This window comes from Poecilia reticulata, chromosome 3, assembly GCF_904066995.2.
Source record: "Poecilia reticulata chromosome 3, P_reticulata-male-v2, whole genome shotgun sequence".
Taxonomy (NCBI): domain Eukaryota; kingdom Metazoa; phylum Chordata; class Actinopteri; order Cyprinodontiformes; family Poeciliidae; genus Poecilia; species Poecilia reticulata.
The window spans coordinates 30593545-30618807 of NC_088832.1; the positions used below are offsets into that span (position 1 = coordinate 30593545).

At 36.1% G+C, this 25263-nt stretch overlaps 1 protein-coding gene across 1 annotated transcript; it reads left to right on the plus strand.

The window, feature by feature from the left end:
- Positions 1 to 3281: 3281 nt before the first annotated feature.
- lingo1b (leucine rich repeat and Ig domain containing 1b) lies at positions 3282 to 24588 on the plus strand. Its single transcript, XM_008405683.3, has 2 exons — positions 3282 to 3595; positions 15555 to 24588. Exons 1-2 carry the CDS (start codon positions 3584 to 3586, stop codon positions 17412 to 17414), a joined length of 1872 nt encoding a protein of 623 aa, XP_008403905.2. The 5' UTR covers positions 3282 to 3583; the 3' UTR covers positions 17415 to 24588.
- The last annotated feature ends 675 nt before the right edge of the window (positions 24589 to 25263 follow it).

Consider the following 25263-nt stretch of genomic DNA (forward strand, 5'->3'; position numbering starts at 1 on the left):
ACAGTTAAGGGCTTTTTTCTCTGGTTGTGTTCTCAGAACATAATGTAACAGAGAGATGATGCAACCATCAAACTGACAAGCGTTCATCTCTGCAAACAGAAAAATTATGGCATGTAATTTACATCATAGTGCAATGATGAAAAAAAGAAAAGACAGTAGGTGAAAGGAATGGGTTGAGAAAAAAGAATGCATATGTAAATCATTGCAAATGAATAACTAAGCATAAAAACAAACAATTTAAGCCTCAGTCTTTCAGTTCAGTTTTTGTGTGTACTTATCAAAAAACCCTATTTCACAGAGTTCTTTTATCAGAAGGAGCAGCTGCAAGCAGTCTGTTATTCATGTAATAAACATGTGAAGCTGGCATCAGCAGTCAGCCACCTGCAACACATCAACATTTAAAAATTGTGGGACTACTTGCAAGAATTTGGCAGCATACTATGGCGGCACCTCTAAAAATGGGGTGCCACTGATAATCACAATGAAAACAATAAAAAAATCAAATAAGATTTTTGGATGTTTTGCTACATGTTATTTTGGGTGAAACATGAAAATTAAAGCGTGAACATTTTTTTAATCTCTCAGTGTCCAGGTTATTTTTTGAAGAACCCTTTACAAAAGAAACATTCATCCGTTCATTTTTTGTCTATATCCACTCATTTTTGCATTGTGGCAATGGGGAATGTTGGCTATCTCTAGTAGTCACTGGTTGAAAGTACAACTCAATCAACCATCAATATTGCCACTTATTAAAAAATTCCCACCGCCTTCTTAAACCAATGTGTAAAAATTGTTCTGCATATTACTCTATGGAACCTGCATGGCCTAACCTACCCATTGTCTTCCTGTGCAATTCTGCGCTGAAAAAATTACTGCATCCAGCACAGTGCGGATTGTCCCCAGTTGATTTTTGATTGGACCAATTGCCAAACAGAAGGAGATGTGAACTATAACATCGATTTCCAACGCTGTTTAAGAATTGTATTCTGTCTGTAGTTTTAGCAATGGAAGAGGAGGAAGTGAACGAAGCCATTCAGTCTGTGTTGGCCTCCCTTCTAAATATTGAATTAACATTAACAGCTGCCTCAGTCGGACACTTATTCAACACTTCTTTCTTCGCAGTGGAGGATGGCTGTTTACAACGCAGGCAGCTTTTTTGCATCGACTGGTAAATTACATATGTCCCGAGAAAACATTAGCAATTTTGTAAAATTTCAAACCTTGCCTCCAAGAATTGATTGTTTCTCAATAACCAAGAGGCCAAGCCCTCTGTATGAAGCAAAGTGTAGAACAATGGGTTGGTTTTTACCATGCTATGTGTGGCCAATCAGACCAGATTGACTGAGTGGAGCCTCCTACTAAACTAAACCCCTTGCAAAAACGTCAGCTATTCACCAAAGAACTCAACCTTTTTTTTTTCCTTAGACCCTGATATAAACAGTGAAATGCTATCAAAATTATTCTAGTTTAAATGAAAACGACTTTAGCTGGAGAAAGTTAATCATATTCTGGTGCGAGATCTGCACCATTCAAAAAATTACTGTATCTTGTCAGGATGCAAATTATATGCAGACATTAATTACGAGGAATAGAGATAGAGGAGGAGAGAAGGAGGGAGAGAGAGGAAGGGAGAGATAGAAAACTTGGATCTTAATTTAAAAAAAAAGAGCTCTAACACTTTTTAAATGTCTCGGGGAGCATATCCAGTTACTTAATATAGGTTTAAAGTCACATGGTTGTCGTCGAAGATGAAAATTCATAGCGCTGTTGAATGTAAGTGCAGTGTCATGAATCAGCTGTTCAATCGTTTTTAAGTGGCCATAGACGGTGTAGTCTCTATGTCTAGTTTGGGTCTTTTTCCCTCAAACATCGTTTGAATTCCTTCAGGACCACCTTTCATTTAGTTTTATTTCTTACATGGGGGATAACTCATTGCTTTTAGATTAGCTTGTAGTTGGTAAAATGAACCATAAATTTATTTTATGTTGTACTGGTACGGAGTGCATCGCCTTTTCCACCTGTCTTAATAACTCTCATCCTTCCGGTATGTTTTATTGTTCAGCATAGATGTGGCACCATTGGCTGTCCCTTGCTTCATAAACTGTTTGTCTAAAAGACAGATTGACTTTACTGTGCAGAGTACATCCCATCACCTCTTAAAAACGTATTGAGAATACATCACATTAACATCAACAGCAGAATATTCAGGTAAATGGGTTTTTCTTTGGTTCATATTTTAAAGCAAATTCAAGCCTTTAAAATTGGCTTCATCCATTCATTCCCTCAAACCTTGCATAGCTCAGAAATTACCCACTATTGACCATATTACGAACACTGTGGGATTTCAATGTTTTACACATGGACACTTGAGATCTATTTAAGCAACCAACCAACCTTCCAACTAGAAGACAACTGCTGCACTACCTAACTCAAGAATAACCTTGCATGGCAGATGGTTTGTTACTCTGGAGTCTTTCTGTCACCTATCATTTTGCGGCCAGGAGCCCTTCAGGTCCACCTCCACTCCACTAAATCATCACCTTCTAATCTCCTGTAAACACTTCCTGACTGTGGGGCCTCCTTGGCACTGCCAATGTGAGGGTGTGCCAGCCCCTCATACCCATTACCAGTGTTAAGCCTCAGCTCCTCATCCCCAAACTTCCATCCTTGCAGCAAAGCTGAGGTCGTGTGATTATTACTTCGCCTTGTGCTGTGTGTCAATAATCCTCTGGCAACGAATCTTAAAAAACAGAAAATCAATTCATTCCCTTCCACAGCTGTCTTCCCTTGCCTATCATTTGCAGCTAAGATTATATACATCAGAAAATGCTGCTTATTTATTCCAAACATATTAATACATATACTTTTTCTGATCTCTGTTATGACTTGATTAGTGTTTTATATATATATATATATTTCATGTTTTATTGATGAGTGGACTTTTGGAATAAACTTGCAATTATTTGCATATTAATAAACACTAAAAAAGGAAGGAGGGGACTAAACAAACACAAACACCTTTGTGAATAATCTAAACTGGTAGAGAATTAATTTTCTTCTTCCCAACTCTAAACACTACCCCTTCTCCTGCAGCAGCCGGAAACAAAGTAAAGCACCAAAGCAGACCTTGAAAGGAAACATACAGTGCAAAAATATCATTGTTGCAATCAGAGAATGTTTCTCTTCATCTCTTTTCAGCTCCCTGTGGTCTATGCCTCCTATTCTCCCAGTCCTCTCATTTTCCCAGTGCACTGCAGCTCCTCCCTCCACCTCTCATCAGTTGCCCCTCCCTCTTCCTCTCTTTTCTCTGCTAGGTGCAGCATGTATGTGAGCGTGTGTGAGCCAGCAGAGCCGCCTGTGTGTTTACATGTCAGCCTATCAGTGCTGCCGGATTTAGCGCATCTGGAGAGGACGAAGGCATTTCTCAAATGCCCCTTAGACGAGGGATTCTCATCTCTGCGTATGCCGTCCTTACCCATCTTAATCTAGCCCGTCCTGAATCCTTGCAGCCCCGACTCCATGCTTTTGGAGGCATTTTGAATTTCCTTGGCAACATGGAGCTGCCTGAATTAGAATTCTCTGCATGACAGTCCTGGTAAGTACTCTGTCTCTATGGTGGGCTTTGAGCACTGAGTCACTGGATCAGATTTATTATGGTGCAGTGGTGTGGCCATGGGATCAGCAAGAGGCAAATTATTGTGAGGAAGAAAAAAAAAACTGAGTACCCTAAGCAAATGGAGGGGATGTAAAGGAGACTTATGGTCAGATGAAAGCTCTTGGTCTTATTTGTGCTTTGTCATCCAGAGAGGCTTTATCTAGCTCCTCTGCCCTAAAATCTTAAAATTGTGAAGGGGCCAAATATAAATTATATGTGCATGTCATTAAAATATACATTACGTTGGTTAGATACTTTTTGTTGTGTTTACACAAATGCATGTGCTCTGTAGTTATGTTGTGTCTTTGCATCTGTACAAAATGGTCTTGGTGCCTCCTTTTTATGCCACACATAAAGGTGCAAATGAGAGAGCAAAAGTGTCCTTTTTATGCCTCCCACCCCCAGTGTTTCTTTTTTTTTTTTTTTGCCAGGGTGGTTTGCTGTTGCTTCCTAATCTGCTCATTAACATTCATGGTTTTTTTTCAAAATGGTAATAAACTCATCAGGACTGACACACATTCTCATAAAGCGCTTGCTGCTGGCCATTTCCTGTGGCAAAAAAGGGATGCTGTTGCAGGTGTTTGATTTGCCACAGGTTAGACAGATGGATGGCAGTAGTGTTGATGGCAAGGGTGGGCATGGGGGGATGGGTTATGGTGGTAGGGTGACTTTGATTATTTATGGAGGCCAAATGAACAATATCTCATAGCTCCATTTTTTATTGCTTCTTTATAATCATGGCTGATACACTCCAGCAGGCAAACGGCAATAAAGGGACTGTTTCTCTCTCTTTTTTAGCAGTGCAGCAACATCCACTGCAAGCAAAAGACCCCCAACAGTCTCTGAGGGAAAAGGGACTGTTGTTTGAATCCAGATTTTATGAACTATGCAGAAGCATTTAATTGGGACCCACTTGTCAGGTTATGATGGCTGACTGGATTCTCTTTCCCGAGTTATTATTCATGCACATCATTGTGTCAGAACATCCACAGATTCAGATTAATCGAGCAAAATTCTGTGACCTGAAGTTGGAATCCATGTTTATGACTTTGAATTTCCAAATGACTGAGTTATTGAAACTGTCACTGTTGCTGGGTAAACGGTTTCTTGGAACTCTTCAATCATTCTTTGCTGGTTTGTCAAAATCAAATCTGTTTCTGGCTTGTAGGTCTTTGTATTCTACTGTCTATGTACAATTGCAAGGCTTATGAGAGAGAAAAACCTTTTGCTCTTTTCCATAAAATATTTGAAGACTTTAAAAATGTGTACCATATTACCCTTTAATATAACTTGTCAGATAAAGATCAAGCAATTATTTTGACATGATCTTCTTCTCCTGCGCTGTAAAATCTCATTTTACGGTCATTCACCTTAGACATTAGCTGCTGGAGGGCCGGGGTTTGGGCAATTTCCAGATTAATTTGGTCTGCCTAATTTTGTCTTGCTCAACAAAAAAAAAGTGCAAAATCTGGATAAATGTTTGAGCTGGTATTTTCTAAGACAGCAGAGCAAACAGAAACTGCAGCAGCTAGAAGGATCTCTGGAGTCCTGGAAACATCAGCTGTTAATTTGGGGCCACATTGCTTGTCAGCTTTGCTAGTCAAATACACTTGATTAATAGCAGCAGGGACAAACAGCAAAAAGGTAAACCATACATACTAGCTCAGAAGCTAAAAAATACAACACAAGAACAATAAAATATGTCCACTCCATTTCGCTAGAATAAAGCAGAGTACAAATAAAGAAAATGTATTTAAATCATCCTTGTGTTGTTGAATTTATTCATTATTCTTTTCTCTCGTTATTTTTACTCAAAACAGATTGCTGCTTCAGTTTTACTGAAGGGAGTAATAAAACAGAACAAAAAACATGCATTGAGTGTATTCAATCAATCAATCAAATTTTATTTGTATAGCACATTTAGGCAGCAAGGCATTTCAAAGTGCTTTACATAATTAAAAACGGAAACACAGAGTCATGTAACATTGAATAAACAGTAAAACAGAGAGAGATAAAGAAAAATACTATTACAAACAATAAAAAATACCCACTAAAACAAAATACTGATGTAATTTGGAGTCAAGTGTGCTTCAAATGTGGGTAAGTCTCCCTCTTATCTGCACAAAACATAAATGTTCAACTGTTCAGTTGCGTAGACTTTGGCTGGGTCTCAGTTCTGCATATACAGCTGTGACCATTTTGATCTGCTGAACTTCAGATGAACTGTATGAACTACTATGCTAGCTAGGACTGGCTGATGTCACAACTTGAACAGGTCATGAAAATGTTGAGTTATACTCTAAAAGGTTTTTTATTCTTTTGGGAAAATGCTTCTTTGTGACAGTTTAATGGGACATATATTCTATAGAACATTTACCATAAACATTCCAGCAACTATTTCTGAAGTTCACATCAGACGATCAAAATTAGTTTAGTGACAAAAACCAAATGTTATCATTGGCACATTTTGGTTCCAATATGACAGAAATACACCCCAGTAACTTGAAGAGAGTGATTAGTCAGATTTACTGTAAAAAGGGGCCACACAGAAAACTACCAAGAAATACAAGCAGAATTTGAAGACGACAAGTCAGTTTGTTTATGGATTACAAACATCTTGGAGAAAATATGCGTTATGTTTTATGTAAAGTTCTTGACTTCTTTTGAATATAAAACGATCTTTAAATCAATCTACATGTTGTTTATAAAGCCTAGCAGATATTGGAAAACAAATTTTGAAATAAAAATATTAATGGGCTTCACTATGATAGCTCAGTGATAAATAAATAAATAAATACGTTTTCTTAGTTTTTTGTACATAGGCAACATGGTGTAGGCTGATTTTGTTTTAAACTGAATGATTGCAAGCCTTTAAGCCAACCCATGTAATCTTGGAAGTACTAAGAAGTTTTCTTAACTTCAATGCTGAAAAATTGTACTTGCCACTATTCAAAATGGCAATTATTAATAAACCAATTGAGCCTTAAAAATATCATTCGACAAACTGCTGTTCACATAACAAAACAGCGTACATAATTGACATTTCTGCATAGATGTATTAAGGGGTTTCTCCAGTAAGCATAATGCTGTATCATTCTATTTTTTCCTGTGACCTTTTTAAAGCACCAATCTTTTCTAGCTTTTTTTTGCATTGAATTGTTTTTCCACACCACTTGACTCTGGTAAAAGTTCAATCAGTTCTCTATGTATATATTATAAAATATAATAGATATCAAAATTGGTTAAAGGACCAGCACAAATCGTCACAGCAGCGTGTCATTAAAAAAAAAAAGTACGGATACAATAGTGGACAAGAACATAATAAGGTCACATTATTGTGGTGCCATCAAATTATTAAATATGAGTCAAAAGGAGAATTTGATCTCTATCACTTATACTTATTTAACTTTTACCTTAAATTTTAACTTGACTTAAAAAACTGAACAGCATTGAAATAGTTTGAAATTATTTGAATTGAATTTGGATCAATTGGGACTTTAAAAATTTTGTTGACTTGTAAAGTGTCCAGAAATTATGTAACTTCAGTAATTTGGCATATGAAAAAAAACTACATTGAATGTGCTTTAATTACCTATAAAATGTCATGTGACTTTGTATGAAACTCTAAAATGTGAATTAAATTGTTCTAAATTGGATCTGATTAGGACTGTGATTAGATTTGATTGAAATAATTTGAATCAACTTTAGCTGTATTTGGATGAATTTGGATTCTGGACAACTGACCAACAACTGGACTATTTCGATAATATTTATTGTAATCTGAAGCTAAACAAATGAAGAAACTTAATTTGACAATGCAATCAACTTGTACAATACATTTTGGATAGATACTTTAAGTAAAAGAAAACCAAAACTCAGTTTCAGTTTTGTCAGAAGCTTTGCTAATGTATATAGTTAACTTGCATTGCACAGATTATTACTTAAGAGAAATATAAGCTTCATTACTTTCAATCTACTACTCTGAAAGCCTACAGAAAATAAAATGCTTTTAACAGAAATACTGATGCATGTAAGTAAGTTGTAAGTAACAGGCAGAAAATAATTGGTGCCTGGCAAGATTATACTTTAACCAAAATTTGAGACCGATTTATCCTATTACCTTAAAAAATAGGATAACTATTGAAGGAGATTTTCAGAACAAACTTGAATGTAAGCTTAAATTGAAACTATAAGCATTGTTAGTCTATTGCCATTCGTAATAACCACTTGCCAACTTTGTTGTTTAATTTTAGGCTGCATTATCTTGACATTTATAAATAACCCATTTCCAAGATGGAATCAATTAAAAGGCTGTACCAGATGTGTGTTCAAAGTAGATGAAACTAATGGCTTTAGTCTTAGAGAATTGTAAAAATCAATGCAGGTGCTAATATGTTGACACCCTTCAATTCTTGTAACAGAGTTTTAGTTGATTGCATTAATTTGTATATACTCAAATTATTAACACAGCATTAGTTATTATGGATACAAAAAACACAAGAGATTGGAAATATATTTGTAGTTTTTTACATGGCTAACTGTTTCTGACATGACTGGTGGGTATGCAGCCCAGAGGGATGTGCCTTCACGTTTTATTGATGATCTGTCAGATAATCAGATAATCCATCCATCCTAGACAGACAGCCAGTCTATCACAAAGCTACAGAGAAACGCACATGCAGTTATTCACTCATACCTAAGAGCAATTTAGACAGACCAAAGGACCTAACAGTCAGGTTTTTGAACAGTGAGAGAATAGAGTACCAGGAGGGAACCGACACATGTGAGGGGAAAACATCCATTTTCTATGCAGAAAGAGCCCAGGACCTCCATTCTGCAAGGGAACAGTGCTATGTATGTATGCACTGAATATACACTTAATATCAACATATACATAGCACTTTGGTATTTGCTTGCAAAAGAAAATAAAAACTAAGCAGAGAACATATTCAAGAAGCATCTGAAGGTATGCTACATTATACATTATTGAGAGTGAATTGTGAGGTGGAGTCTTTGTGGATCAGGCTTGCAACCAACAGATGGAATCAGATCCAATCCCACTGGTGTCCAGGGAGTTTGAAGGCATATTGAACAGATCAGACTGTAGGTATGGTTTTTATGGCAATTTTAAGCATTTTCTGTTCAGCTGTGTTGGAAAGGAAAGGGTTGATAAGAAGTGTTTTCATGATGTGGGGGTTGGGCTGGCAAGATTGATTTGGAAAGATGCAGGCTTTCAGAGAAGAATATACTGTTGTAATAAGATGAGCAATGCTACTCACTTTACCAGTCAGTGTTCACAATGGAATGTCTGGTCTGAATATGTAATCAATTTAATACACTACTTATTTAATAAAGTTGTTACTTTATCCCAAATAAGCCAAATAGATAAACATAGGCTTTACTTTCATTCTGACATATGCAACTGCTATATAAAATTATCACTATAAATTTGGAATCAGATCTAAGTTAACTAAATGTAATAGTATGAGAATCGACACATCATAAATTGCTGGAGTTTATGAGCAGCAACACGTTGGGGAAAATAAAATATGAAATAGAAAACACTGAGAAGAATCTGTTTGGTCAGTGTGGCTACATTTTTATATTTAGTTCTAATTATAGGTCATTTTATTTACATCTATAATCAGGGCACTTCTGCACATAACAGTTCATTTGTGATGGCCCAGAAATAAGAAATGGGTGAACCAGCCAGAAAACATCTGGGATGTTGCTATTAAAACATTTTCCGTAACAAGATCTGTCTTGGATACATATGCAGCTCCATAATGGGCAACATCAAAGGAAATGATGGAGCATGATTGTGATAAATCCTCCCAGACTATGAGTGTTTATGTAATGTCTGCTGGATGGAGAGGTGACAGTCGAAGACAGATCCGTCACAGGATACTCAAATTTGCGTTCTACAAATGTATTCAGAAGGTCATAGTCCTGCTGCTCTGCAGTATCCTCATTTAATTTTAATAACAGCTTTACGCAAAATATGAGACAGTTAGAGGCTGTTGTAGTGGGACGGAGGACTCAGGCTGGCTCATTCTTGAGGGGTTAGGTGGTTTTAAAGTCAGCCCTGCAAAATTTACAATTATGGAAACTGGAAGGTATAAGTAAAATTTTTGCATGGATTTTGTATTTTTATTAATCTTATTTTTAATATGATTTTTTTTATTTATTTCGAACATGATAGAAATATAAAAATCACCCACATGAACAAGGAATGCAAGAAATGTTTTGTCTTAACCTGGGGTGGTTCCTGCAATCCTTATTTCTGTGTTGAATGTTTGCATGATGGGTTCCTGATTCTCTGACTATTATTCTTATGACTGAGTTTTTTTCTTTTGATGCACAAATTTAAAAAAATCTATGAAGTAAAGTAAAACTGGCTCTATACCACAGAAAGAACACAAATAATGAAACCCCTTTTTATTTTTTGCCTGGTCTATTAAGTCTAGTGAGATAAATAATTAGGATTGAATGTGCTTGCTGTGAGCATTACTGCCATTCATTATTGAACCAAAAAAACAGATCTGGATGTTATAGATGCATGCAGTGTACAAGGGTACAAGAAGGATCTTGTATCTGGTGTTCCATCAGGGATCTGACTGACTGTGTTCATTTTAAACCAGAAAATATGCAGAAGCATGCAAATACCAGGGTTTCAAGTTTAAAAATGAAGTGCAACTCTGACAAGTTTTATTTCTAAAAAAAGATTATGAAAGAACAGCCTTGCTGGTATTTCTGTGAATTTGCATTTGGTGTGCATGCCTTGTCCAATCCCGACAGCTTTCACTGACTCTTCAACTAAAAGTTGTAGGCAGCAATTCCCAGCTCAGAACCGTTTCACAGATTTTCAACACACTGTGCACTCTCTAGTCAGTACGAAACAGAGCAGATTATAGACGTTTTTTTTTGTTTTTTTTTTCTTTTAATAATTACCTGTATAGACAGTATACCCAGGTAAAGGGACAGTAAATTACATTTAATTTAGACAACATCGTTTATCTGTCACTATGCTTGGCCACATTGCATGAAGTGTTCAATATTTTAGAATAAGACTTTGGTAACAGCAAAGGATACTTCTTTTTGCCAATTCATTTATTAAAGTCCTAAACTTTCAGTGGCTTTATTCAATCTAACTGTATTTTTTGTGTTTACAATGCTTTTTCAAAAATTGGCAATGGTCAAAATAGCCTAAAATTAATAGTACTCTTTCACAAATTTCACCTTCTAGTCGATCTCTCCCCTGTCCAAATTAAATATTAGAATTGGAAATATAAAAACAAATGGAATTTGATCTTAATCAACGTCGTGGTCCTCATGCTGTGACACATGCAAATATTTTATTTGAGATGGTTATGCATTTTTGGCGTCCTTGAGTGAAAATCCACTGGTTGACTAGATTGTTAAAACTGTAAAGCATGTTTTAGTTTACTCACTAGAAAATGAAATGCTAAGCTCAAAGTCATCTGCATAGTAAAAATATTAATCTACATATGAATCAAACATATCAATCTAAATACTGCATCTAATATTTTAGTAATTGAGAGCAGTTCACATTTTAGCACAAATGTGAGGATTAGACAGAATTAGGTAGGTCTCATACAGCTCAACAGCATATGGAGTAAACATTTGAGAGTGTTTTGTTATGGGAGCCTGCTCTTTACCCTTAAACAAAGCACTGATCTGCAGTAGTTGTGTTGTTGGCAGCCTTATAGAATGTGTCCTGCCCATGAAACAGCATTGGGTATCAAATTAACTAAACTTTTCCCCTATTTTGTGTTCAAACCTTTAATCTCAACTAGACAGGTATATGCTATTTTTTTATTACTTTATAATTGCAATATCTTCCAATGGATAAAACCACAGTTTGAAATTTGAATAAGAATTTGGAGATTCAGTAAGTATTACAATATTCTTGCAAATAGAAAACAAGTCACTGAGCCTTTATTGCGTTAGCCTTTTTATACAAATTCCAGCAGATACTGAAGCATTAGTATTCATACTGAGCTGTAGCTTGTCAGGTGACAGTAAAGATGAATGGTCTTTAAGATGAGATGGGGCAGAGAGTAAGCATAGCTGTTCTTTTTCTATGCCTAAACTTTACTAGTTATAGATGGAGTTACAGAGAAAAATGAATGTACATTTTCTACACACATTTCAAAGCAGCTTAAACTCAGACAGAGAGAATGATACATTAGGGCTGACAAAAATGGGTAGAGTAGCCAAAAAGTGCCATAACAGTACCTCTCTTCAGTGTATTTTTACTTCAGTAGAAGTAAAAAGGTATAATAAAAAATATGCTCAAGTAAAAGTAAAAAAGTATTTGGTAAAAATGCTACTTCAGTACCCAGTACTTGAGCACCACTGTTTTGATTTAATTTGAAAAAGTGTAATCGTAATTTTAAAAAAAATGTAACATTGCATGCAGATTCCGATACTTTTACTGATAAAATAACAATAATATCAAATTTGAAAAGAAGAAATACACATTTCCTAATTTCAGTTTTCCCCAACATAAAGCTTTTGAAACCAATACTTACAGTAGGTATGTACGCATGTTAGAACAGTAGATAGTACAACCAGTGGCAACACAGTTTCCTGTATGTTCAGTTGACCTGCAAATGGCACAGCAGCCTAGAAAATAACAAAATGACAAAGCTTAGTGAAGTGATAGACAAACCAGAAGTCTCACCTTTACACAAATTGTATGTTTCTGTGTCTGATGCCTTTTTGGTTACAATATACTTTTATGTCTTTCAGTGTAGGAACTACAGGAGAGTAAAGTAGCCAGAAACTGTACTCAAGAGTAGCATTGCTTCAGTTTATTTGACATACTGATCATAAGTCTTAAAATATAGCATACTTGTGTATGTGCCATTATCAGAATGCATAATTTTTCAAACTTAAAACATGCAGGGGGACCCATCGCAACAGCGTGCAGCAATGCTGTACACACCAAAAATCAAAAGACAACATGATTAAATTTATGATTATAGACATAGACTCTAGGCTTAGACTGTACCAAAGGGCCCTAAAGACATTAATGGGAATAGACAAAATCTGTTGATAAATGACAAAGAATCCATTAGCATCATGATTAGTTTGCAGTTATTATTCATAAACCATTTCCTTCTTCCAGCATAAAAAGGTCCAATAAACCTGCCACTTAATTCCCAATGTAAATATTCTAATACGTTTTTCAATATTATGCCACACCACAAAGGTATTTAATAACTAAAACAGCTGAAAGGGACAAATGCACTGATGCATAAAGCTCATTTGTCTGTATAATGCTTGAGACATTCATTGACCCATGAAGTGCACATCTTACTCTTAGTTTCACCTGCATGAAACTGTGCAGCCTGTTGGGGCATCAAGAGACAGACGTAGGCAGAGACGGGTCTTTGGAGAGACAGGGTGAGAGATCCCCTGACATAACACAATAGTCACAAAAGGCCAGTGTAGAAAAGGACTGTCCATTCAAATGTTCACAAAAATAATGCAGTTAAAAATGAATAGGGTGAGTCAGAGAAGGGAAAAATAAGTGACAAGGTAGACTGAGGTAAATATTTTCTCTAATAAAGACTATTTCAAATTTTTTTAGGCCTAGCCAACACACAGATACTGTTGCTAGGAGCAGCAATAAATATTCTTGATTAAAAAGCATGTAAATCTACTTACATTTAAAAATAAAAACGTAAATAATTGGAGTTCCAATGTGCTAAGTGGTTAGAAGTCATTGAAACAGGGTTTATGTCAATTTATATCTAATAAGTGTAAAAACAAAAGACACAAATGATTCTACACTATCATTTAAAGCAAAGATTACACCAAAATGGGAAAACTGCCTGGAAAAACACACCTTTGTTTTCCCCATAGGATTTAAAAGGGAAAGTAGTAGCCAGGTGCCATCAAAGAAATGGTATCTGTTAAAGGTCACCAGCAAGTGTGATCAACTCTTTGAAAGTGGGTGTCTAATTCTTTTTAACTGGAAATCAAAGAAATCTTAGCATCTGTGAAAACTGTCTTACCTACTGACACTAGGGGGAGAAATGAGAAAAATGTTCCATTTCAGACTCCATAAATCTCATTCATCATGTTAAATGTCAGCTAAATTTAGCTGGATGTGGTTGACCCTACAACAAAGTGCCATATTTGGAGAAAACAAAACAAACAGTTGATGTCAAGCATGGTAGGGTGATGATTTGGGCTGTTTTAACACCACTTGAACCATGCAGTCATTCACAAAACATGAATGTATCACATTATGCTAAAGTTTTGCTGGCTCAATTGTAAACCCATATACCTAAGAGCTAAAGCATGGCTGAAAATGGGTCAAAAAAGAAACAGGACAAGGATCCCAAACACACCAGCAAATCTACAACAGAGCAAGGCTAAAAAAGGAAAACAAAAATATGTTGGAGTGGAACAGTGAAAGTCCAGACTTATTATGGTTTGACATACTGAGGGGACCTTAAGAAAGCTGTGCAGGTTTGAATGTCTGTGAACCTCAATGAGTTGATGAAACTATGTGCATGGTCTAATATAAATTCATCTGTGAGGAGTCCTGCAAAGGAACATTTATGTGAGCATGAATCCAAGATATAGCAGAATTTCAGTTTTAGTTTGAATTTACTAATTTTATGCATTTGTTTTATTATAAAAGCTGGCATTCTTGCTTTGTTCAACATAAAAGCAAATGAAAAAAAACCAAAAATCTACTGAACAAAAACAGAACCAAACTCGGTAACTAAACTAAGTCCTCAGCACAGGTTGGCATTCAAAAAAAAAAAAAAGAAGCTCCACCGCCTAGATAGGATAATGCCATTTCTCGTCTTGGTATTTGTCCCGTTTTTGAGAAACAAGTGAAAAACATAAAAAAATGATAAATACAAGAACAACAAAGACATGAGAAATTATCCCTCATTCAATTATCCTACTTCAACAAGGATTTACCCTGGCCATCAATGTTCCAGCCTGTTAATCAAAAATAATTAACTGAAAAAAGTTAGGATTTTCTTGTTTTAACAATCTCCTTGTTAATTCTCATAGTCTTATTCTAACAGATGTTTATATGATGAGTTCCAGTTCTGTACATGCCCCATTGTTGCATTCATTGCACTTTATTAGTTTCCTCATTTCCATCTGAAATCTGTGGTCTTCGAGAGCCTTAATTTTCCTCCACCAATTATAGAAAAATGCACTGAAAAATACATTATTCCTGTTGCACTGGGGGGTTTTTTGGCTCTGAATGGTCTTGGAACCATTGTACTACAAATTTACGTCTCTGTAACTGAAACTTAGCTCTTTAGTCACTATGTATAGTTTCTATATTTCAGCTTCTCCTTTCCAATATCTAATTTTCTATATCTTATAACAAACAAAACTTTAAGCTTTTATGCTATCATTATGTAAAAAAGCTCTAAATGCAGTGTTATCTAGATACATAACACTGCATCTAAATTGTTTAACAGATGCAAACAACAGTAACCAAATCTGATATTATTTTAATAATGCAACAACATCAGAATATTTACAATTTTGTATCTCATCACATGAAACTGTACTATGTGATATTGTGTCTGCTTGTCCACAAGCAGACACAACGTGTCAGTGGGATTGATGGTAATTGTTTTCAGCATACTCAGAAGTCTGCAGTATAGCAGGATAGTTGCACAGTATGGCCAAGCCCTTTCATTGATTGTCTGATTCTATTACTTGTGAGGAACTTCACCCTAACTAAATTAAATCCAGGGGAAGGGAGAGCAATTGAACATTTGAAGTCATGTTGATGTAAAAAAAATAAAAGTAAGTAAATTTGGGTTGTAATTAATATCTTATGTATTTTAGAGTTTTAGTATTCTGTATGTTTCTGTCTCCACAGGTAAGCAGTAGGATGGTGTCCGGAGAGGCAGGAGGGCAGAGCTACTTGGTGGCATGCTGGCAGCCCATCCTGATCCTGATGCTGGGCACCGTCCTTTCAGGCTCCACCACTGGCTGCCCTTCAAAATGTGACTGCAATGGCCAGGAGCGTTCAGTCGTCTGTCATCGAAGAAGGCTGGCAGCTCTTCCTGAGGGCATCCCCACTGAAACTAGACTGCTAGACCTCAGCAGAAACCGTCTGAAGACTCTAGGGCCTGAGGAGTTCATTAATTACCCTCAGCTAGAGGAGCTGCAACTGAACGAAAACACTATTTCATCCATTGAGCCGGGGGCTTTCAGTAACCTAATGAACCTTCGAACGCTAGGCTTGCGCAACAATGAGCTAAAGCTCATTCAGCTTGGAGTGTTCACGGGCCTGACCAATCTCACACAGTTGGATATAAGTGAGAATAAAATTGTTATTTTGCTCGACTACATGTTCCAAGAGCTGTACAACCTGAGGGCTTTGGAAGTTGGGGACAATGACCTAGTCTTTATATCGCCTCGATCATTTCATGGTCTGAGCAATCTTGAAAGCCTCAACATTGAAGGGTATAAACTGGGCTCAGTTCCCACTGATGCCCTTAGTCATGTACATAATTTGCTATCCCTTCGATTACGCTATCTGAACGTCACTGATATAAGGGACTTCTCCTTTAAAAGACTGTATCGACTAAGAATACTGGAGATTTCTTATATGCCTGCCTTGAATACTATGGCTTCACAAAGCTTGTATGGACTTAACCTCACATCATTGTCTGTCACAAATTGCAATCTGTCTACCATCCCCTATGAAGCCATCAATCATCTCAGATATCTTCGGTTTTTAAATCTATCTTTCAATCCAATTCATACTGTTGAAGGAAACCAACTTTTCAGTCTTCAAAAACTCCAGGCATTTCATTTGGCTGGTGGACAATTGGTGGCCATTGAGCCTTACTCATTCCGTGGACTCAACCACCTGCGTATTCTTAACGTGTCAAGAAATAGCTTGAGCACCCTTGAGGAGTCCGTTTTTCACTCAGTGGGAAACCTGGAGACCCTGGCTTTGTATGAAAACCCTTTGGCTTGTGACTGCCGCCTGCTATGGGTCTTCCGCAGGAGGTGGAGGCTCAACTTCAACAAACAACAGCCCATTTGTGCTTCACCTAAGATTGTGCAAGGAAAAGAGTTCAAAGATTTCCCAGACGTACTGCCTCCAGACTACTTCATCTGTCAGAAATCAAAGATTGTGGATTATAAGGTTGTGGAAAGCCATGTTGATGAAGGAACTACTGTTCACTTCACATGCATGGCAGAGGGTGATCCAGCTCCAGTGATAATGTGGCTATCCCCCAAGAAGGAGTACATTACTACAAAGACTATAGGGTCAAGGCTCTCAGTATCCAGCGAGGGTACACTGGAGGTACGCTATGCCCAAATTCAGGACAATGGCACCTACTTGTGCATTGCCAGTAATGCTGCTGGCAATGACACCAAAGCTGCTCACCTTTTTGTACACAGCTACTCCCCGAATTGGCCACATCAGCCAAATAAGTCATTTGCTTTTATTTCTAACCAGCCAAGTGATGAAGGTGCTAATGTGACCAGAACAACAGTTCCATTTCCATTTGATGTAAAGACACTTATTGTCGCAACCACAATGGGATTTATCTCATTCCTTGGAGTGGTCCTCTTTTGTCTTGTTATTTTATTCCTCTGGAGTAGAGGAAAAGACAGCACAAAGTCAACTATTGAAGTTGAATATGTGCCACGAAAAGAGGAAACAGAAGAGGCCAGTCCAACTGAGGCACCTGTACAATTCAACATGAAAATCATGTGAACTTTTAAAGGAGGTCATGTAATCTTACAAACTGCAGCCAGGATGCATACTGTTCTTGTCAAAAATATGTAATCAGTTTGTGAGCGATAGCACAGCAGCAAATGCATCTAGACAGTATACCTTTGACGTTTTTTACTTCAGGGACTGAATCTTTAAAAATAAATGTTGAACAATTGTTCAGATTTCTGTACATGTATGTACTGTACAGTATGCTAACATGCACTCGATTACATGATTTCTGTGTGGAACCAAATAAGGGTTATATATGAAAAAAGCACAGTAACAGTATATGACAAGCAGGCTAATACAGATAAGCAGTTGATAATTATTTTAAGTAGTCTTTCTTTTGTGAAAAACAAAAATTATGTTGGGATTTTTTCTGTTGGCTATTTTTTACCTTTGATAGTTGTTAAAAGCATATGAACCTGTCACAAGCAGATGTTTTCTTGCCTGAAATACTGAGATAAAAATTTTCCTTTTCCCCCCCCATTTAGTTATTTTTTCTTTTTCAGTCAAGAGAAAAGTATGACACAAGTACTTTCTTTTGAGTTTATTATATTTAACAAAACATACATTTACTTTTCAGAAATTGACCCAATCATTTCCAAGATAATTGTTGAAAAAATAACGAATCAACAAAATAGTTATGGTTTTAGTGGCTAAATATAAAATTAAAACTTTGATTTTATTTGTTAATTACAGACAAAATAGTCTGTTAACACTGGCCTTTCTGATTTATTTTTTTTGTTAAATCCTTAAATCATTTATTGAAAATTTTGAAGAGGGGGTAATTTGGCTAAGGTTAAATTTGAAAGTGTGCATGTTACCACACTGCATAGAAAAGCCCGTTTCTGCTCCTCTCTGCCAGCAAAGGAAGATTGTCATTAAATGTATTTAAATGTTGTGATATACATATTTTTTCTGTATTTTATTCCTCTGTGTACATTACGCTATTGCATAATAGTAATGCTTTTGATAGCTGTGGGTTTTGAGCAAACTGCAATCCAAAGAGCAGATTAAATATACAGTAAACATGTTTTTGATGTACTTAACTGAAAGAGAGTGTTACTGATTTTAGAACATAACCTCGCCCTTGAAATTATTCTGAGCAAAAATCTCAAATACTTTACAACCTATTTGACTGTTTAGTAAGGTTAATCACTGTCCTGGATTCCAGAAGGCACAACGTCACTACATATTTACAAGTTAGTGACATTATTTATTTGTTGCCTTAAGAACCAATTTTCCAATTTTCTGCTAAGCAATACTCAAAATGGAGTTCCAGTTAAGAATTTTATGTTGTCCAATTTATTTCACAGTCAAGGTCTGCTCTGAAGATAATGTGTTCATTAACTTCTAAATACATGTTTAAAAGGGGTGGGTAAATTGAAATTCTATTAAAATAAATAACATTTTACACAACAGGCTATTTATTTTATGCTAAATGGGAAAGAAGAAGATGATGCTGCAAGTATATTTCACCGAGGTAATTTCCTTTATAAAAAGGTTTCAGTAAGAAAATATTTCACAATACCTTGATCGCATTTTCTGGTATTTCTATGTTGGTACATGTCACTGAGCTTTTAAATTTAGATTGATTCCAAATTTCTGAAGAAGAAAAAACATATATATATATATATATATATATATATATATATATAGTAATGCAAGATGTATTATGAGAACATTTTAAATAGGTTCTATAGCACTGTGAAGATACAGTCCTCCCCTAAAGAGATGTCTTTGGTTTTTGACTTTTATTACATTTACATTTCCAATTTTCAAACATGATCATTTTGAATGTACTCAGACAAAGACAGCCCGAAGTCCAGAAATGCATTTATCCAGTAACTTCATTTGAAAAAGCAGTAGTAGTAAACCAAACTGGGAATTACTTGCCAGTGTTTCACATCACTATGTGGGCTTTCTAGCACATTTTTCTTTCAGAATTGTTTCAATTCAGCCACATTGGAGGGTTTTTGAGTACATATGTACCGTAAGGTCAAACCATAGCATTTCAATGGGCTCTTTGCACATATGACGCTGACGTCACATCTGCATGTGCGAAATGCGGCTTTCTTGCTTCTGTTTTGAGTTACCATGACAGCTAGAAAAGAAAGTCCTATTTCAGAAGCAAATAAAGCAATATAATGAACATTACTGTCTTCCAAATATAATGGGCTTTTAAGTTTTAAAAGGGAAAGTAGTACCTTTTTCCATGGAATCACTTATCTGTTCAGCCTGAACAAACAAGTTTATTGGAAAAAGTCAGCAGACTAGATAGAGCCTGTACATACTGCTGTGAACACCATCTTATTTGAGCTCTTCACAAGAAACATGCAAACGTAATAAAACGAAATAACACGGAGACCTTAAGGAACACGGCCATATTTTTTTCTAAAAGCAACAACTTTGAACCTGAACAGTCAGCTGAACTAGAACTGACAATTACCAGTGCTGCCCTACTTTTAAGCTTGTTGTGCTTCCTCATGCTACCTCATGCCAAGTAAACAAAAAGACCGAACCGTAATCTCCCCCGTAACTTGGTCTCTGTTTGATACTAACGACAACAAATACACACATAATATACTTGAAAATAAGTACAAATAAGGTTAAAACATTGTTCGTTATAATGAATGAAAATGACTACTTAAATAGCATATTTTTATAATGACAATGTCCGAGAATATTGCCTATTAGAATAAGCTAAAGTTAATGGTAGCCACAAAGTTTAAAAAAAGTAAAACTTAACTTCGTATCTGTGAATGTATAACGGGGCGTACATTTTAAAACATTTCTCCAGCTTACTTGTTGAGTAGATGCCTCATGGACAGCTCTCGCCCATTGTCGCTGACGAGATTTAGGGCGGCCATCTTGGAGCGGTCCACCACTCCACTCAGCGTTATGTGTTTAGCAGGCACAATGACGTATTAGCGCATTTAATCGATCATAACACGCTTTTTTGTTACTGGAAACCATATTCAATCATCTATCAAAGCTACATTTATAAACAATTGTATTTTTTAGTATGTTTTTAATACACAGTTTAGCATATTTAAATATGCTTAGGAATGGAATATTCAGATATTGATGTATGATGAGCATATTACAAAGCACACAGCCGTTCATAATTTAATCAATTATTTAGTAATATCAATACATTTTTATATACCTGTACAAACACAAATAATGATTAATAATGACACAAATAAATAATGATTAATACTGTATATATTGGATACATGTTTATATGTATATACATACATATATAGATGTTTTTCAGCCGACCAGTTCTAGCTTCAGAGATTCAGCAGCTGAAATTGAGTCCAAAATCCGATGCGAGATTCATCCGTGCTGCAGTGAATCCGTCTCTCTTTAAAGATATTTCCCACTTTTTTCTCACATGGTGTATTTATGAAACCTTCACAGAGTGAAAGAATTACATATAAATAATAGTCTACCACCTGTGTAAACTTTGTTGGTGAATAACACGTAATGCAAGTTTTATAATATATGCTACATTGTTTCATTTCTAATGTAGGCTCTTGTGTCAGATAATCTAAGTCAATGTTACTGAATAATACATTTTTTTAGATTTACGGAATCTCAGTTAGTCTTCTTAGCGGGGCTGAACCCCGTATTACACCAAGTACTGTAGCTAATATTAGCTGGTATCTCGCCGGTGGATATAAATACAGTAAAGCAATATTCTAAACACAAAATATACACAATAATATGTTAATCTTACTTGTGCCTCAGTGCTGAGGCATCTTCTGCTGTTTTGGTTTGAGCAAAGTAGGAGGGTCGACCGCTCCAAGATGGCCGCCGTATTTCCTGCGCCGGAGCAGCCAATGCGGGGTCTACTCTTATGTTATGTCTACGCCTGAAAGCACCTTGTGTAAGGAAGCGACGAGCCGCTTATCCCCGAACACGGAAGCTGACGTGCAAAGAGCCCATTGGATTTAGGTGTGGACTTTTAAGAGTCCACCAGGGCAACACTCACCCAACTATAAAAATATAGTTGTATTTATTTATTTATTTATTTTTTTTACACATTGAAATGTGTGTTTTGATCATTACAGAGGCCTAAAGCATTGGCCCTTAGAGTTAGGGTTTCACAAAGATGGCCTGACATACTTCTGGATTTTCGTATAGAAATCAGAATGTATAGTTTTACCAATTACAGCAAGTCGTCCAGGATCTTTAGACGCAAAGGATCAGTTGTGGGTGCTACCATGTTGCAGGGGTAATGTAGAAGTCTAAATCACAAAATAACGCCCAATTACCCAGTGCAGAACATTGCTGATTATTAGGCTAAAAAAATACACAATATGCTGAGACACTGAAACTTTTAAAAAGTAGCCAAGATTCACAGCAAAATGTAGGCAAATACATTTGGTGGATGCACAGTTTTTGTATTATTATGACACCAATCTGAGTTGTCTGCCAGTTTTGAATGAGACATAATTTGTTCGCTTGCAGTCAGGCTTGATAAATCAAGGTTTTAACTTTGCAAATCAAGCTGTCAGCATCTTACATAGCCCAGCATTTATGTCAAGCACAACTAGTTCTAGAGCTCAACATGTTGCCTTTTCAAGGCAAGCAAAGAAGACACTCAATTTTTTTCTATTGAAAACAGCAATTGTTTACTTTCTACTAGCTTTGTGCATGCGCTGTTGTCTTCTTTTCATCTATTTAGAGCAGGTGTGTCCTGCCGGTCTTACATGTGTCCTTGCTCCAAGGCAGCTCATTCAAATGACTGAAACCCCCTTAGCATGTTTCCAAGTCTGCAGAGACCTGCTAATGAACCATTAATTTGATTCAGGTGAGTTGAATTAGAGGAGCATTTATTTATTTACTTTTATTCCAGGCATACCATAGGAAGAAGCTTTTTGCTAACATGTTTGAGGGCATCTTTGCTCTACAAAAAGTATATGGGGATGGCATCTAACTGAGTGATTAACTTTATTAAATCAGGGGTGCCTCTGACATCAATGTAGACAGGTTGCATAATGAAATGTGAACCTCTGTTGGTATGACCTTTGGCCTTCGGGATTATGTATATGTCAACATTTACATTTCTGTGTGTGTTTGTACGTGTGCAATATGTGTGCTAATTTAACACTTGGAATCGAGACTGTGCTATAATGTTGAGAAGAGTATGAAGCTCACAGCTTTTTGCACCCAAGAACAACAGGCGTTAGGGTGAGGATCGCCGCCCAGAAGCCGTAGCACTCCCCGGCAGACAGCCACCAAACACCCATCAGAGCAGCTATCTGCCTGACACAGAGGTAGGTCAGCAGCAGCCCTCTGGCCAGAAGCACAGAAACAAAAATTGGTTCTCTGTAGACAGTTAAAGTATAATAATATTATTTACAATTTGCAGATATCGTCCAAAGAATGTATCGCAAAGTTGAAGGATCCATTACTTTGAAATTATCTAAATACTTTTGCTTTGTCTGTTTGTTAATTTGTTTTAAAGTTAAGACTTAATTCTAAAACCTGACTGTAACATTTATTTTTGTGTCCTTTTTGCACTTGCGGACTATTATAAAACAAGAATGGAAACCATTAAAAAAAAAAAAGGAACAGCTTTCAGTATTGTATATAATAGATCTTAGTTTCAGCTGTCTAGCAAACACATTGCAGTGTCAGAGTCCAGTGCATCTGTTCTGGGTGTATGACAGCTACTGAAACACTTCCAGTTGTTGTTTTATTCTCGACATCTGAAGGAGAAAATTTTATTTATGGCTCAATTTCAAGGAAGAAAAACCTGTGCACCACAATTTACAGAACTACAGCTGTACACTGGCTTATACAGTAAACGGACATAAGCTGTAAACATCCAAACATTGCTATAGACAATGTAAGCACTGAAACTTTCAAATTGATTTGTTAATAAATAAAAGGAACAAATTGGAAAAAATGAACCGGCTGGATGAACAAGTTATGGGGAGACAGTTACATTGCAATTAAAGGCTTTGGAAGAGATTTTCTGTACTATAAACAATAAGGGGGCTGCAATAAACTAAGCAAAACGTTTGGAGTTTTTTTCCATAGCTTGAAAGACAGAGGGTTTGAAAACCACAATAAGGCCAAGTAGTAAACTATAAAGGTTTAATTTATAAATCATTTTTGACATCTGCTTTGGTACAAAGAAATCTTCTGCATACATAAAATACTTTAAAAGCAAGATCACAACTATCCCTAACTAATTTAAAACTGAGGCAACCAGCATGAATAAAAGAAAATGAAAGGATAAGATTTTGTTCACCTTTTTGCACAGCGATTCACTGCCCGTTTTGCTCTGATGAGTGCTAAAAAGATGAAACATTGAAATAATTAATATTTAAAAATGAGACATTATTGAATTGATATTACTTTACTCAAATAGACACGAATTGTAGTTTGATCAGTTTATTTATATTATAAAAATTCACAAGAAGTCATACTAAAAGGCAGTTAAATTACAGTCCGGTATGCAAATGCTAAAATGTGTTGAAGAAAATGTTGACTAAGAAAGCCAGCTTGTATAAAATCTTCATTGGGATTCAGTCAAGTATCCTTTGCATGCATAGGGTGACAGGCTTCACTGAAGCAGAAAAATACTTTTTTAACAGGAAGCGACCTCCAGCAGAACCATACTTAGTTAGGGCTGCCATCTGCCCCAACAAGGGAATGTGCCTCGGCTGAAAGCAAGTAAAAGCAAATAAAAAAAAAAAAACTGATGTCCAAATGGATTCCACTAAATTTGTATTGTGATGTAGAAAGCTGAGCAGAAAAGCTCAAAACCTGTGAAAAGGAAGAACACAGATGAATAGGAAAAAAAAAGAGTTTAGAGTGGATACTGTCTTAAACTGAAGCTCTAATTTACTATGTTTCATGTTGTTTTATATTACCAGTGCAGTGTTGGTGGGCAAGGCAAGGTGAAGGATTTATAACCTGAACAGAGATAAGAACAAAGAAATCAAGCACAACACAAGAAGTAATCATTTGGAGTGTACCCTTCAAAAAACATTTCTTAGATTGTCATGCCAGTGTTTCTTTCTGTCTGTCCAGTTTGCAAAATGTGTAAGCTGCTGCCTCATTTTAAATTGCACATACTGTATCTAAAATGTGTTTTTGCTTGGGTTTAAATGTTAAGAAATTAAACTTGCCTTTTATGAAACATGAAGCTTGGTCACATCTTTAAGGATGTTTATGACATACGATGCTTTTCCTTTGGTTTTGTGTGTAATATGATGAAAGGTATCAAATGTGCATTCAAGCACTGGACTAAGAAAATGGTTATTTTGCCAGATGGAAATGCCTTGCTTTTTCTCTGTACTTAATGACCATCTGACCATATGGGAATGGAAATTCAATTGTTTAGACAAAGTAGTCTAAACAATTGCCTCAAAATTGTCTAATAACTATTTGTTTAATTAAAAAAATCAATTGGACTATCTTCCAACTGGAGAACATTTGGTTTTTTGAGATGAGTGAATCTTCATAATTGCAGTATCAGTATGAGCTTTTGGTTATGCTGTTATTGGGTCATTGTGTATGACAGAGCTACTGGGTAAGGGCATATTCTTTGATCTTTCTGGTGTAATTATCAGATTAGATGCTTGTCTGCAAGTTAATGTTGAGCATGTTTTAATTTCATTATGTTTTGTCTACATGTTTATTGTGCTGCAGAAAGCTTATGTCCCCACCTCACTCATGAATCCTCTATTCATTTTTCAAATTTAGTAGTAATAAAACAGTGAGACTGAAGAAAAAGGCCAATACATTATATTTGAAAAGCAATGCCCCCTTTTAAGTACAAAGACTGAATAATCCAACAGATTTTCCATTATTTTATCAA